Here is a 16868-nt window from a genome sequence, read left to right on the forward strand (position 1 = left end):
AAGGGGGCAGGGCCCAGACTCACCCTCAACAGTTAAAAGAAGCTCCTGGGAGTCTGGGGCTGCCCACTAGGCCAGGTGGAAATGGGTCTTGCAGCAGGGAGTGTGTGGAAAAAAGAGAAGGATATTACTGTTGAATTAAATTAGCAACAGCTTCTGGTATCTTCGCATCAGGTGCTGAACTGATAGCATACGCAATGTCACCTGTATCCAGTTCTTATGCTATAGTGTGAAATATCAAACTGCTGTTGGAATTCTTCTTGGACTCATGCAATTGTGGCAATGGTGGTGAGCAAAGGAGGGCTATGAGCGATGTTCTAGCAATGCATTTTCCTCATGTATTTATTTTTAAAGTACTCCATCTACTTTTCAAGGAAACTCAAGGCTCTTTAGTTTCACCTATGTTTGAAAATTACTTGGAAAACAATACAAAAATTGTTGGATCTATATAAAAGCAGATTGAGTCATAAACATTATTATTTTGAACTAGAATGGAAAAAAATGGACGGCTTCTTAAAGCACACATCATTTTTGGTGACAGAATCTGGTAAACTTCCAGACTATATTGCTCCACCTGTCCTGCAGATCTCTGCCATGTTTCTCACTGTTTCGGATGTGTCTTTGTAGACGGGAATCGGAACGGAGAAATCACTCGCTAGCTCGCCATGCAGACATTCTTGCTGCTGTAGAAACAAGGCTGTCCCTGCTAAATATGACCTTCATGAAGTATGTGGATTCTAACCTCTGCTGCTTTATACCTGGGAAGGTAAAGTCCAAAAGACGGCTGCATTAACGTGTGATGGAATAAGTAATTAAGGCTAAACTTGTGTTTTGACGAGCCACTGATGGAAGTTCAGAACCTTCTGTAGGCTTATCTCAGATGGTTCTTATCTAAATGCTGTTCCTTTGTTAATAACGGATTGGCTTAACAACTTATTAGGGCTTTGATCATATGGTATGTAAATATACTAGCTGAAACCATTTATAAAACATTGATTAAAACGTGAATTGCATTGCTTGTAAATAAAACGGTAAATGACTCATAAGTTGTTCTCAAGATAATTTCAAGTACCTTTCAATTACTTTTAAAATAATTTTAAGTCACTGTGGCAAACAGACATTATTAAAGGATATGCTACTCTTAGCTTTTGCCAGTCGCCATGTCTCAACTTTTCTCGTTTGTTTCAGGTAATTGATGAAATTTATCGTGTGTTAAGGTATGTAAACTCTACCAAAGCTCCCCAGAGAGCCCACGAAGTCCTTCAGGAGTTAAGGGACATTTCATCGATGGCAATGGAATATTTTGATGAGAAGATTGTTCCAATTCTAAAAAGAAAATTGCCTGGATCAGATGTATCAGGACGGCTTATAGCGGCAGCTCCAGGTACCTCATGTATGCTCTGAGTCTTTGTACATTATGCAGCCAGTGGGAAGCTATAGTACTTCCACTTTCTTGTGATTTTTGTCTCCTCTGAATGTTATCATTAAAAAAGGGTGTTCCATTACTATATTAAAACAGAACATAAGGTTTTAAAATAGAAACTATTTGAAGGATCCAGAGAAAAAGTGAGAAGCATTCTACTGGTGGAAAGTGTGCTTCCAGTTAATGTGCATGGAAGGGGGAAGGATGATAATTTCCCCCACCCCAACTCTATATTCCCCACAAATCTGCTCTGCTTCCTTTGGAATAGGGTGGGAAGTGGTTTGCAGCAGCCGCAAGGGAGTATAGGTGGAGATCTCTCCCCCCACCCACTGCACCCACTTCTGTTCCTAGAACTCTCCACAGGATTGAAGGCCCTTCTGTGAACAGAGTGGTCCTTTGGATCCAATCCAATGGCTTCTAAAAGGAAGAACCTTCCTTCTTTGGTTATCTTGCTTATATTAATGTCTTTTGTACTACTGAAAGTAACTTCATATTGATGTATGCATGGCTGGAAGCACCAGATTGGTTCTGCCAGTGAGCCTTCACCACTGTATCCTCACTGCCATCATGCTTTATCCCCCTTCCATCCCAGTAAGTGTGTTTATATGTGTTGGAAGCTGCCCAGAGTGGCTGGGGCAACCCAGCCAGATGGGTTGGGATGATGGTGATAATGATAATATATTATTTTTATTATTATTGTTGTTGCCTGATTTTTCCTTAACATTGCATTAGGAAAAGCAGCACCATGACCTTAATTATGATGGTAATTTACACTTTTTGATTTGGTGGGTGGAGCACACCTTTCCTGCTCTCCCTTAATGATAGGTTGATACTCCTACAGTCAGAAATGAAATTACTTTCTAGAATACTGTCCTGGTGTGATCGTACGATTAGGCAGTAGGAGGTACTGGTAATTATTTCTTGTGCACTAATTTTCTCCCTTAAAGCAAAAACTCTAGTGCAGTGCAATGTCTTGTCAAGCTCTGTTTTTTGCTAGTTTATTATCTGGAATTCCAGCTTTGCAATAGAGACCTTTAGCTCTCATCCTCTTTAGGTTTGGATTTGGGGTTGATAATAGACTCTAATTATTGAATGATGTAAAATTAATATACCCAGTGTTTTTTCTGGGGATGCTCAAGAGTATGCAGTACTGGTGCACCTCCCTCCCCCATTAAAAGTGTAGCACTTACTGTAACAACTTCATGGTTGAGTACCAGCACTTTTTTTCTATAAAAAAAGCACTGAATATACAATACAATAGCCTTCCTAGTATATAGTAGCAACAGAACATAATACAAACAGAATAACTGATAATATAGAACTCTTCTAACAATACATAATAATTAAAATAGAAAAATGTACAGTAGTATAAATTAATAACAAACTTTTTTTTAACCAACATGATTCTTACCAAACTAGAGCTGGTAAAAATCTTTAGTCTTAGGATACCCTCACTCACTCTGTACCTGTTCAAAGTCCCTTTTTAATAACCAAATCACAAATATTTTTTCACATAAAATGCGAAGAGATTTTTAGCTATCAAAATAGACATTGAATATAAATCAACTTGGCTTTGCTTCCTCTATATCCTTCCTTCCTTCTGTTCTATATATGATATGCTTCCTACAGTCTTCTATTTTGTATACAACTTCGGCCAGTAAAACCAAACTTGAATCCTAAAACAAAGCAGTGTTTACTTTTTGCCCAAATAATTCACTCTTTATACTTAGAGTCAACCTTTAGAGGGCAGCAGCCGTATTTCACTTTCCAGCACTAAATTTTACTTTGTTTATAGGGAGGTCTGGAAGCATGAGGTTAGTTCTTAAGAATGTTATTCAGGTACTTTACTGGAAACAATTACTGCAAGGCTTGGGTAACATTCAATGACATAACAACCATATTGCTGGGGGCTGATTATGTGGGTCCTGATTACTGAAGTGACTGTTTCCCATGAATGCTGATTTCATAAGAGAGACCCATGCAACCAACATCTGTTAACATGGCTTTTTTGTTTACCGTGAGGAGCTCCTGAAATAGTTGGGCTAAAATGTAAAAGGCCTCCTACATACCTGGAGTAATATTTAAGGGCAGGATACAGTGGTACCTTGGGTTACATACGCTTCAGGTTACAGACTCCGCTAACCCAGAAATAGTACCTCGGGTTAAGAACTTTGCTTCAGGATGAGAACAGAAATCATGCTCCAGCGGCAGTGGGAGGCCACATTAGATAAAGTTGTGCTTCAGGATAAGAACAGTTTCAGGTTAAGAACGGACCTCTGGAACGAATTAAGTATTTAACCCGAGGTACCATTGTATACAGCTGGTAACGTAATGTTGAAACAATATTTAAGGGGTGTGCTCACTTGAAGGGCAACCTGTTCTGCTGGCTGCAACCTAGAGTAGGAGTGTCTCTAAACAGCACTTTCCTCTTTACCTGTTAAGCAGGAATGTTAAAATCTGTGAATATGCTCAAGTTTTGCACATGCATTAAATTTTGTTTATATGCTGGGGAATAGTTATAGATTTGCTTGTTCACATTCACATTGCAAACATTGATGCTCTGTTTTGAAGGCATAAGACTGAGTGCAAGTCAAAATCTGAAATGAGACGGGGGGAAATGTAAATTTTCTCTTCCTGCAGTTCCAGGTCCTTCTGCAGCCTTAACAACAATGCAGCTCTTCTCCAAACAAAACCCATCGAGGCAGGAGGTCACCAAACTCCAGCAGCAAGTGAAAACCAACGGTGCAGGCGTGACTGTGCTAAGGCGCGAAATATCGGAGCTTCGCACCAAAGTGCAAGAGCAACAGAAGCAGCTGCAAGACCAAGATCAGAAACTGCTTGAGCAAACGCAGATCATAGGTGAGCAGAATGCCCGACTGGCTGAGCTCGAACGTAAACTGCGAGAGGTTATGGAAAGCGCAGTGGGCAATTCCTCAGGGTCAGCACCAAGCGAGGAGACTCCTAGGAAAAGGAAGAAGGCTGTCGAATCAATAGGTGCGCTTAGGAAGTCTAAACGCCTTCGAAATAATAAATAACTTTGGAATAAATGACACCTCCAGGAGGATGTACTGCTTTAGTAGCCCAAGCAGGTTGTCTGGTCTGGATACGGCTATTCAGAGCATGGTGTCATTTAGGCTGCTGGTTCTTCAGAACACCATAGACTTGAACAACCTTCTCTCATTGCTGAGATCTTTCTTCCCAAACCTGCCCTGCTTCTGTTTGAGTGGGCCTACGGCACAGAATCATTATAACTTGCCATAGATTTGTACTAACCAGACCTGCTCTATCACGTTCTGAAAAGTTAATTTTTCCTTTTCTGTGCAGATGACTATTAAAGTGAAACTTACATTTATGCATCTGTTCCTGTAAATGAGTATACTAAATAAACCCAGGCTTAATTGGCTAGAAGATTAAAAGTGGATAAACAGCAGGTGTTCTCTTCACTTGAAAGAACCACTTTTTGAAAATCTTGTGGGGTTTTTTTTGGCGGGGGGAGGTTGACTTTTTTGTTGCAAGTGACCAGGTTTAGAATGTCTGAAAAGTAGCTTATAAATGTGGGAGTCAACATAACAAGTAAATATGACTTCTGAAGCTTACAGTATTGGCTATATATATTTTTGTAAAACTTTAACAGGCAAGGGACTTCAGTTTAGATTTCACAAATGCATACCCTCCTCCTAAGCATTTGGAGCCATATTTTTATCTTTGCATGGAGAGACGCATGCATTGCTTAGTCAGCTTGGTAAAGCATTTGCCTGGAGTTGCAATTAAATCGTTGGCCTCTGTCACCTTTTGTACAGCAATTTCTTGGTTCCTTAGCCATGACTTTGCATTTGCTTTCAGCACAGCTGTTTCTTTTCTTGCGAGGTCATTTTATCTTACTTTTGTCAAGAGTATATAAGCCAGACTATTTTGCTGCTTCTGCTTGCCTATAGATAGCAGGTACTCTTTTATCTAAAGGTTGATTCCTTTAGCCTGTGAGTTTCTGATTATACACTACTGATGCTGATTCAGCGGTTCAAAGACTATTAAACATTGGATAAAAATGATTTGTTCTTCGTATTACACAGGCTTCCTAAGGCATGGTTCAAATTCTAAAAAGTTTATGTTGAGAGAAAGACCTTACTGTTACATTGAAATAACTGTCTAATACTGTGTTCCTTATCATAAAAAGTAAATTGATTTCAGACAAAAAAAGCTTTAATTTCTTTTGCACTCCTTCCATTTTGAATTTGTAACTGGAAACGCATGTCTTGCACTGTACAGTCTGGATTTGTCACTTTAACAGCCTCAAAGTTGTAATGTACAGTGAATTTCTCCCCGGTTGTATTTTTTTTTAAGCATCCAACAAGTATTGCTATCCATGGTTTTTAATTTGCTGTTACCAAACGATGTCACTGTTGCTCGACTGTTACATTTTTCTCTTAATCTGCTGTTGCCGAATGGACATATTTTCACAAGAATGAATTTGAAATGAGAATAGAAAATTGAATTTGAGAGGTAGTTCAAAAGGCCACTCGTAACTTAGACATTTCACTAAAGTACCTTGGTTTAAAATGGAAGCTGCTTATTCATTTTCATTTGTCAAGTTAAATATAAAACACAAAGCTTTCCTAAAGACTGTTCTGGGCTTTTTCGTAAATGTTAATCAAAGTCCATTAATTCATAATTTGAAGTAGATTTCCCCCCCATAAAACAATATATTACAATTTGATGTCCAGAGTTTGGAGTTTTGATTTTTTTAATGATATTGTTTTTGCTATCTTAAGGCCTTTTTACTGTTTGTGTCCCCATCCCCCCTTTTAAATGGGAGCAGACTCTTGTGTCTTAGCAGTGGGCATATATTCAACTGTCTCAAGGATAATATATGAATTTTAAAACATTCACTTGAAAGTTTCTTATTTTTGAGGAGCTCTGTTGTATAACATCAGCATGATTGATCATTAGAAATAACTACTGCGGATGCATTCCAGAGTGGGAACACAAATGGTTGTCTTCTCAGCAATTACTGTGCGGTGCATTTAATTTCTTTCACTATCCAATCCAATATCCTTGGTTTGCAATGCCTGAGAAGCAGGATAAATAGGATTCTCTGCACCTGTCTGTGTAGAACCACATAAGTATATAGCACAGTATACTGACATTAACACTGCAGTCTGCCTATCTACATGCTAGGCCCTCAACCAGGTATTTTCAGAATAACACCCTATTTGTGAGCTACCAGTGTGCCACTTTCTTGTGGTTGAATCCTACACAAACATCTTCAAGAAAGAATCACAATTGTGAAAGTGGTTCATTCTCATGATTATGGCATGGGAAGGAACTTCTGTCATTTGCTTGACCCAAATTGGTCCTCTTTACAGATACTACTGAAAGACCATCATGTCAGAAACGTCCCATCTTCCTCCAGAAACATATTACTCTTGGGTAACCACAGCAGTACTGTATTCTGCAGAGCAACTGTATTTCCTGGTCAGGTTTGTCCCTGTTAAATTCTGCTGTCCTCAGTAGTCTGGAAAACTGCTTTGCTAACTGAAGTTAATACCTGCCCCAGGTTTAGAAAGCATCTGAACAATCTCTACTCACAAATTTTACAGCTGTTTTGCAATAACGCCCATCTCTTCAGTGAATGATTGAAAGTATTGTTGAAATGGAAGCTGGAAAAAGCATTCAAATTTCTAGAGTACAATTCTCTCTGCATAAGTTGAGGAGTCATGTAGGTAGTGTAATTTTCCATGTATAAGACTATGTTTTTTGCTATATATATTTTTGGTAAGAAATTTGGGGACAATCTTATACATGGATAGTGAATGCACAGGGGCTTGGGCTCAGGTGTGGACTCAGGCTCTGGCCCACTTTCTTAATTAGATAAACTTTATTCGCATTAGCCAACGGCCATAACAACATAAAACAAGCAATATATACAATTAAAAAGACAGTAGGTAAAAAGGACAATCAGATGACAAAGATTATCGTTCAGATAGTGGCTGCTAATCTCATTACACCCTCGATAAACCTAGCAACCTTTGCTGTTGTCTGATCATTTTCATCTGATAAAAAAGTACAATGTGACCGCAGATGGGCGGCCTGGGATGGTAAGTAAGAGTGGGGTGATGATCTCATTCCTCAGATCTTTATAAAGCAGAAAGGACAGGAGAACATGAGCCACTGTTTCCAGATTGCCATCTCCACATGGGCAGAGTCGTTTCTCAGTTGGAATCTTTTGGTATCTGCCCTCCAGTACGGCAGAGGGCAGCACATGTAATCTGGCCAGTGTGAAGGCACTTCTGTATTTTGGGATAGTTAATCTATACAAATGTGGTGCCAGGGAATCAAACTGAGGGGGGTGGGAGGCATACCAAGGACTTTCTTAATTAAGGGTTCAAAAAAATAGGGGTCATCTTATACATGTGGCCGCCTTATAGGCAGAAAAATACAGTACTGTCGTACTTTGGAAGCTGAACAGAATGCGTTCCAGAGGTCCGTTTGACTTCCATAGCATTTTACTTCAATGATGCTGTTTCCAATTGGCTGCAGGAGCTTCCTGCAGCCAATTAGAAGCTGCGGAAGCCCTGCCAGACGTTCAGCTTCCAAAATAACATTCACAACCCGGAATACTCACTTCTGGGTTTGCGGCGTTCAGGAGCCAGAACTTTCGACTGCTAAGGTGTTCGTCAACCAAGGTACGAATGTACTTGTTTGCATTTGCATTTTAACTCATTAGTGCAAGGATTTATGCTTGTGCAACAGAATTCCCCACTTGCACCATGCACCCTCCCCAAATCTGCTCTCGAGGGTTGAGGGAACACCCTAGAAAGTTTAGGGGGCATGTGGGTGGGGGAAAACATTCCAATGTGAAAGCAGAAATCCTTGCACTAACTGCTACTTTGAATACAACCCATTCCTGCTAGCTTTTTCAGGAAGCTTACTATCTGTGTTGTAGCTAGGTGGCAAAAGACACACAGCAGTGAGACCAGATAGACTTCCCTGGAGATAATATGCCAGAGGTCTGGTGCTATGATGGGGGAGGTTGTGCCCCTCATGGCTCCCTGCTAGGTTTGCCATTTGAAGGAGTGATGCGCCCAGCTGGACCTGATGGTCACAGGGAGGAGGAAAATATGGGAGAACCTGATTCTTGATAATACCTTTCAAACCCCTTGGCAGTTTAGAATCTAGGTAAGAATCGGAGCCTTTCAATGAGATTGCAGCTAGACAAGGTAATGAAAATTAGACCACCAGAATTATATACTTTGTTCAGCAAAGCCTGCTGCAATAGTCTGAGGGGGCTGTTTTAAACTGACCACCATTTCTTGACATACTTCTGTGGCAAATGCTGGCAACACTAGAGAGAGAGCAGTACAGTTCAGCGGCATATGCAGTGAGCTCTCTAGCATCATAAATATATGGAGTGCCTATATGGATATGTAATAACATTGTAAACACTTCAGAGCACAGACTTTGGTTATTGCAATCTAAATTACCGGCAGCAGGTAATCAAAATGTGTTTTCCATATCATGTTACTCTCCCTTCTTTTCCGGAGGAACATGGCCTTCTTCAGTTTCAAACCCACACAAATGAAATCCCTATTCTTTTAAAAAGCTTTTCTACTAAGAGCAGGTCCTTAATGATGCTAAAGTAGCTGTGGACAACCCTTGGTCACATTTCATGTAGGTGTTGGGAGCCCAAAAGGAGGGCAGGAGGGGGAGGAAACCTGACAATGGAAGGAGATGGAATAAAAGGACTTGGTTAAGAGTGGCCTGTCCATCTCCTGGCAATCTGAAGAACAGGGAGAAAGAGGTAAGTGTGTGTGTGCGCGCGCTGAGAGAGAAAAAGATGTCCTGACCACTGCTGGTATTCAGCCCCTGACAGATTACAGAAAAAGTGTACCCCACCCCAGCCAGCATGGTGTAGTGGTTAAGACTGGTAGTCTCGTAATCCGGTGAACCGTGTTCGCTTCGCCACTTCTCCACATGCAGCTGCTGGGTGACCTTGGGCCAGTCACACTTCTTTGAAGTCTCTCAGCCTCACTCACCTCACAGAGTGTTTGTTGTGGGGGAGGAAGGGAAAGGAAAATGTTAGCTGCTTTGAGACTCCTTCGGGTAGTGATAAAGCGGGATATCAAATCCAAACTCTTCTTACGCTAGAGATCAAGACTGAATATGCAATGCATATGTTCAGTATGGATGGCTATTCGGAAACGTGTCGTAAGTTACAGCCAGAGGCCATCAAAGTGGTATACAAGATAAAAACAGGAGAAAATACTAAACCCAATTTCTAAAAGTAGTAACATAATTTCTTGAAAGCAATAAAACCGTATCTACAGATAGATGGTATTACATGTGCATGTGAAGTTCACATTTTGCATATTTTCATGAAACTGACGGATGCCAAAAATAGTCATAAAGTTAAAACTTAGAATTAGCTGTCTGTTATCTGCTTGTAGTAATTCTATATGATGCGCCTTGTGCGTGTCCTTGTTTGCAGGAAATGCTGCCTTGGAAAGATAGGTTGCTTGTAAATGACAATATCAGTCTGTGGCTGAGAGAGACTACATACAAACCATATATTTAAAAAATATTCCCCACCCCCCAAAAATCCTGGGAACTGTAGTTTGTTAATTGTGCTGGGAATTATAGCTTTGTGAGTTCCCAGGATTCTTGCAGCTTTAAATGTATGGTGTATACACAGCCTGAAGAAAACTTAACCCATTCATATGAAAGACCAATAGAAAGAGAAGGGAGGCAGAAAAAATGATAACATGGCATAAAACAAACCACTGGCCTGTGAAGGAATGTGTTTTATACATTTTTGTGCTTTTTAAATACACCCCCACACCATTTACATCATAGATATACATAATCTTGTAAACTAGATGCCAAGGGAGAAAAAACAAATTTATTTCAACTTTGTACTGTCTGTTGTGGTCATACTGCCAAATCCAATTCCAAACATCTGTTTGAATTTGACAACCCAGCTCTCTCTTCCCAAATATTTTGATAGGTGTAGACCAATATATATGAGCTTCCTCAATAAACTTTTCTGATTTTCCGTAATTTCAGTAAAAAAAAAAAAGATACTGTAAACTTATTTTTAGCTTTCATATGGTAGGCACGCATCTAAGGATAAATATTTCTGCTTCTCTTTCATACAGTGGGAATGCTTCCGCTAAGGTGGTATCTGCTGTGACAGATACACGAATAATGGAAAAACAAAGGATGTTTTCATCTTGAAAACTATTGTTCTACTTGCATTGAAATGTGTGCAGATTTAAGTGATAAAGGCTGGAATGTTAAACATGCTTCATAGAGAGTAAGCCCCACTAAACTTTGAGAGCTTGATCTCTGAGTAAACATGCTTTAAGATTGCTTTGGAAAAGTTCCAGTTAATTGACTAAGATGTTTTGAGTCAGGTGACACATTATTCTCAAGAGGCTGCGGCAGTGTATTTAGAGCACTCTGGCCTGGATCAAAAGACCCATGAAAGTTATTCCAGTCTGATGTATTTTAGGTTCTCCCCCGCCAATAGCGTTCCCCCATTTACCAAAGGCACTGGTTTTAAGCATACATGGAAAAGGTAGGGAATTTCTACTTTTCTACCTGTTTGCAACAGGACGGATAAATAAGACATTTTAGTAGATAAAGATGTAAAAACTGTGATGCAGGGGTCAGCAAACTTTTTCAGCAGGGGGCCGGTCCACTGTCCCTCAGACCTTGTGGGGGGCCAGACTATACTTTGAAAAAAAAAATGAACAAATTCCTATGCCCCACAAATAACCCAAAGATGCATTTTAAATAAAAGCACACATGCTACTCATGTAAAAAACACTAGGCAGGCCCCACAAATAACCCAGAGATGCATTTTAAATAAAAAGGACACATTGTACTCATGTAAAAACACGCTGATTCCCATGGGCCAGATTTAGAAGGCGGTTGTGCTGAATCTGGCCCCCGGGCCTTAGTTTGCCTACCCATGCTGTAATGTTTCATGTGAAAAAGAATATAGTTCTTCCTTTGTTATGATACCCAGAAAAGATGATTCCACTTTGTAACAGTAGACTGTCTTCTTGAGAATTTAACGATCATGGGAAATAAACCCTTAAACTTGATATTATTATGTCCTCAGTCCCACCACATTCATCTATTTCTGCTATAATCAGTAATTTCTCTGTCACAACAAATCTGGTATGACACGTGCAAATTCACTCAGAAATAAGTTCCACTGAGCTCAATGGGGGCTTCTCACTACTTGGCATGCATAGAATTGCTGCCTTAGCCTTCAAGGTGCTACAAGACTGTTTGTTCTTTTTATCTGTCTGTAGCCTCTGGAATTTTTAGATAAAGGACTTTTCATCTAGGTGACCATATACACAACTCTGGTGAAAGATGGAATATTGCCCATCTACTTAGTGTAAACATTCAGGCCTCTTTAGGCCAGTTTGTTTTTCCTACAATTTAGGACATATAGAAACCTCTTGAGATCAGCAGTATTGGTTACCTGACAAGGTGGTAACTCTTAAAAATGCAGAGTTTAACTCAACAAACAGCTAAAGTGAGGCTTTAAAGCATTTGTGGACTAGGGCTCACTACATCAGATGCTATTTCATGGCATATGCCACAAGATAATGATGCTTTTGCTGCAACTGACAGACATGTCTATTCCATTGGAAGTCGTCATTTAACTAGCACAGATAAGTGCTTTTGGAATTGGCTGTGAATAGGAAGGGATACTAATCAATATGCTGACTATTTTGCTTTAATTTTTTGTGTTAATAGGAACAGATATACTTGGGGCAAATACAAAGAGATAGGTTTTAAGTTTCAGTCAGGTTTGATTTTGGGCAGAATTTTTACCCAGCTCAATTTTTTTACCCAGTAGATGTTGTTCCATGGGTTGCCTCACTTCCTTGTGTGGCAAGTTATTATTTGCCAGCAAGTCAGTACATTTCCTTTAGCCATTCCTAGATTATTAAATCTCATTTCTATTATAATGGAGTGTATGGTGTGTTAGGGGAGGGGTAGTATCTCTGGTGGGGGACATGTCATGCTCCTTCTGGAGTAATTTGTCCACCTTTGGTCCCCACCCTGCACTCAGCTGTCACCTGGGTTAGGTGAGTTAGGGACTTGCCCTGCATGCGAAGACAGGCTCCAGAGGATTGAGCAGACAAGACCAATAGCGGGTCCAACTGTCAAGAAGGCAGTTTCTGCACCTGTTGTAGAGGGGAGTGAAGGGCAGATGGGCTTCGCAAACCTGGGAAGGTAGCCCATCTAGAAAAAGCAAAACTGATCCTAAACCTTTGCTGCTTTGTGGGATATCTTAGGAAGAAGAAAAGGTTAAGGAGTAAATCCTTCACAGATCCAGAGTCCCTAAAATGGTTTGAGTGGTGCCTTGTGCACCTTCTTTTGGCAACTCCTAAAGCCAAGCTGGTGCCATATGTATTGCTCTGCTTTCCTTTGGTCCACATTAGTGAGGCTGAGAGGGTGGTCTTGTCATCTGGGCAGCCCAGGACCTTCATACACACTTCCTAGGCTTGCGCCCCTGGGAGGTCACTTTGGTGCTGCTAATGCAGTGGTTTGACTTCACCCCTGGAGGCACACTCCCTGAGACAGGCAATTATAATATAATTATAATTATCTAACATGTATGCCAGCAACATAATTCCACAGTATTTCTCATTTCCTACCTGTGCTTATAAAGAAAGCAGTACAGAAAGTGATTGTTCCTATTTGACCATTAAGTCTTTCCCAGATTACCATTTCTAGTGCAAGAAATGTCTAGGGATTACTGTTTTGTGTTTTTCTGTTTCCTCACATTCCCTTCGGGGGACAGAAAGGTTCAGCCTTACTCATGAGGCAACTCTTGAAGGGACAGAACCAAAGCTCTCTCCCACCCCCCACCACCATGTGATGTGTTTGGAACAAGATAATCCAATGATATAATCAGACTTCTTCCAACTATTTGAATAGTAGTTAAAAATTAGCAGCAGGCAATAAACGCTGCAAAGTTAAGAGATTTAAGTTTAGACCTGATCTGTTTTATTTAGAACACATACAATTCTTAAGCATGGTTGGCCCTTTTATAGGAAAGTCTGAGACCATTGTTTCTCCATACATGTTGTTGTTGTTGTTGTTGTTGTTGTTGTTGTTAATACTCCACTTTTTCCCATGACAGGCAGATTACAGATAAAAATAAGAACAGCTAAAAACATAGAACACAGTTGGGGAGGGTGGAGTAAGCAGGTGGCAGAAAGAATGGAAATATTGGAGTGGGGTGGTGGAAACTCCAAAAAACTGAGATTGCAGAATGCACAAAAAAGTATGCATTTCCTACAAAAGTGACACAAAACACTCAGTTCCTGAGTGTGCTAAAGCTATCCAATGAAGCCGGCACAATATTTTGCACCACTCCTGTTCCCAGGAACATTGTGAAGGTACATGTGGCTGAGCCCTGGGTTTTCTACTCCATGTGCCGCTTTGAAAACAAATGAAGAAAAATATTAATTTGTTCATAGGCCACTATATTAGTTTCCCAGAGGCATCTAAATTAGAACATCCAAACTTCAAGCAAATATGTGCTTGAGTATTTTTAAGTACCTAGGCCTCTTCCATTGAATTGATTCCAGGGCAGTTTATAAGGTTGTTTTTTTTAAAAAAAAATAATATTGTGTGACAGTAAGGAAAAGAAGACAAGATTTAGGAACAAATCTTAGCAAAATCTTAGCACCTCATTGCAACAGAAGAGTGAATGGAATAGAGATGTACAGCAGGGAAGTCGGATGGAATGTTGGGTGGAGTTAAAATGAGATATAGGCAGAGAAATTAGAAACTTGAATGGAGGGTTGATGTGGGAACCAGAGAAAGGCTGAAGGGAAAAACAACAAGTGTGACACATAGTTAAACTCCATTAAGAAGGATTAGGATAATCAGTCTGGTTAGGTCAGGAAGCTAAGAACCCTGTAGGGAAGGAGTTTGTAGGTGGCACTGTGGTCTAAACCACTGAGCTTCTTGGACTTGCCGATCAGAAGGTTGGTAGTTTGAATCCCCACGACAGGGTGAGCTCCCATTGCTCTGTCCCAGCTCCTGCCAACCTAGCAGTTTGAAAGCATGCCAGTGCAAGTAGATAAACAGGTACCACTGCGGCAGGAGGGTAAATGGCCTTTCTGTGTGTTCTGATTTCCGTCATGGTGTTCCATTGCACCAGAAGTGGTTTAGTCATGCTGGCCACAGGACCCGAAAAGCTGTCTGTGGACAAACACCGACCCCTTCGGCCTGAAAGTGAGATGATCATCGCAACCCATAGTTGCCTTTAACTGGAATTAACCATCCAGGGGTCCTTTACCTTTACCCTACTTAATCTGGATGTAACATTTCTTAAGAAAATACCTGCTTGTGTTTTTAACAGTCCATGTTGCAGTTTGGGTGGATTCCAGGGTAACTATATCTCACCCCATCTGACCTGTGTAGATACACTTGAGTAGGGCTACAGAGAGAGACCCACTGCTCTCTATATGTCAATAGGTGGCGGCAACAAGTATTTTGAGGGAAGTTTGGGCTCAGTTGAGTAGCTGAGGGCCTTACAGATGAGTATCCAGGGTCAGCCTCTAGCAGAAAACCTACTGAACCTCAAACATCACTGGGCTTTTAAACTTTTTTTTTTTTTTTTTACAATATGGGAAGGTTCTCAACTCAGTGGTAGAGTGTTGGGTTGAAATAAACGACAGACGAATGGCAAGTGTCATATGGGAGGCATCTCTAGAGCACGTCTCGGGGAGTCCCTTTTATTGAATATTACAGCATTGCCACATATGTGCTTGTTGCTGATTGGTTAACACAAATACAATGCAAGGGTTGCATATAGGCATTAATCACCAATAGATTAAAGGGTGGGAAAGGGAACACAGAATTGGACAGGCGTGAAAACCTCCTTATTAAACTATAACTAGTGATTGATATAGCAAGACTTAAACAATTACTAGTGATTGATATAGCAAGACTTAAAAGGACATAACAATCACGTTCCGTAGATGTGGTCAATCATGGATTAAGAACAGGTCAGGGTACAATGTTTTCATGAACTCAATGTGAACTGAACATTCTAGGGTGAAGAAGAAATGTTTCAGCTTAGAACGGTTTGTGCAGAATCATGTGCAGAAGCAAAACTTCCCATCATCAGAGCATATGCTCTGTATGCAGAAGCCCTCAAGTTCAATTCGCACCATCTCTAGGTAGGGCTGAGAGAAACTCATGACTGAAAGGCTGAAGACAATACTGGGATAGGTGGATGAGTGGTCTGATTCTGTATAAGGCACCTTCCTATGTTCCTACAATTGATCCTAAGAGCAGTGTCTGGGACATGCCACTTGTGGAACGTAATTAATGCAGTATGGAAAGAAGAAAATCATTTCAAAATTGAATGTACCTACATACACACTTTTAAAACCATTGCAAAACCAAACTATATTTAAAATGGCACATATCTATTGACCTATGCATTAATCACTAAGATAAATTCCAGTACTAAACCTCATTTCCAACCCTTCCTTATCCCTGTTTTCAATGACCAGGTGGATGGAACAGTGCACCACTGAAACATACACTGCTGGGGAAAACTGACCTCTAAGAGAACTAGAGTTCTGGATGGTGGTATATAAGCTGTTAAATATTTTCACAAAGGAATTCTCCAGAGCTGTCACATGGCAAATAATCAACACAATTATTAAAGATACTATTCCACAGGTGTACATTTAATAGGGTGAAGCATCCATTCACTGCAAAATATTCCTAAATATTTGGAGGAAAGTGTATTCTATTCATCACAGTGATACCTGGTCCCTAAAAATATTGCTATATCATATCCAGAGTAATCAGTTCTGCTAGAATAACAAATACATTAGTACAGTGCCTATTTTAATGAGTGATTTCCTGAAAACTCAAATAACAGGAAATTGGAAAGAATGGTTTTGTAGCGCTGACTTTTTCTTTTGCAGATTGTTAAATGGAAAACAGCATAAGAATATAGATATTCTGCAGCAGAGAAGACATATTTTAGTTGTCTACTTCCTAACTTCATTGGGAAAAATTATTTATCAATTTTCCTATCTGCTGTGTTAGAATTAATTTTCTTCAAAGAAAGTATAGTTTTGAAACTGTAGCTTCTCTGAATTAACAAATATGTTAACAGTAATCTTATATTCACTTATTAACAGAATAACAAATGCAGAGAAAGAATACAGGAAAAGGAATTATAAGAATAAACCCCAACAAAAATAGGGTTGGAAGGGGGTTTTTTTTGCAAATCTTTTTAGTTTCTGAGTAATATTTTCTTCATGGTTGCACATTTTTATGCATTTGCCTAAGCTGTGTTTGCCTTCCAATGGACTGTGTATCTGAAATACATGGCTATCCCTCATCATTTGCAATGTAACTTGCATGTTCTAGGTTACATATTCTG

The 16868-nt window shown here is 40.0% G+C and overlaps 1 protein-coding gene and 1 long non-coding RNA gene across 2 annotated transcripts in view; one reads left to right on the top strand and one right to left on the bottom strand.

Annotated features, from left to right (window-relative positions):
- Nucleotides 1-6302, top strand: part of FBXO28 (F-box protein 28) — a 29815-nt gene extending 23513 nt beyond the window's left edge. The window contains exons 3-5 of the mRNA XM_081904303.1: nucleotides 625-763; nucleotides 1186-1381; nucleotides 4061-6302. Coding sequence (XP_081760429.1) covers nucleotides 625-763; nucleotides 1186-1381; nucleotides 4061-4455 — 730 coding nt within the window. The 3' untranslated portion in view covers nucleotides 4456-6302. The remainder of the gene's footprint in view (nucleotides 1-624; nucleotides 764-1185; nucleotides 1382-4060) is intronic.
- Nucleotides 1-16868, bottom strand: part of LOC309365978 — a 31362-nt gene that overhangs the window by 10481 nt on the left and 4013 nt on the right. The gene's annotated exons all lie outside the window — the stretch shown is intronic.

Source organism: Podarcis melisellensis (genome assembly GCF_964234715.1).
Source record: "Podarcis melisellensis genome assembly, chromosome: 3".
In the NCBI taxonomy this organism is placed as follows: Eukaryota; Metazoa; Chordata; class Lepidosauria; order Squamata; family Lacertidae; genus Podarcis; species Podarcis melisellensis.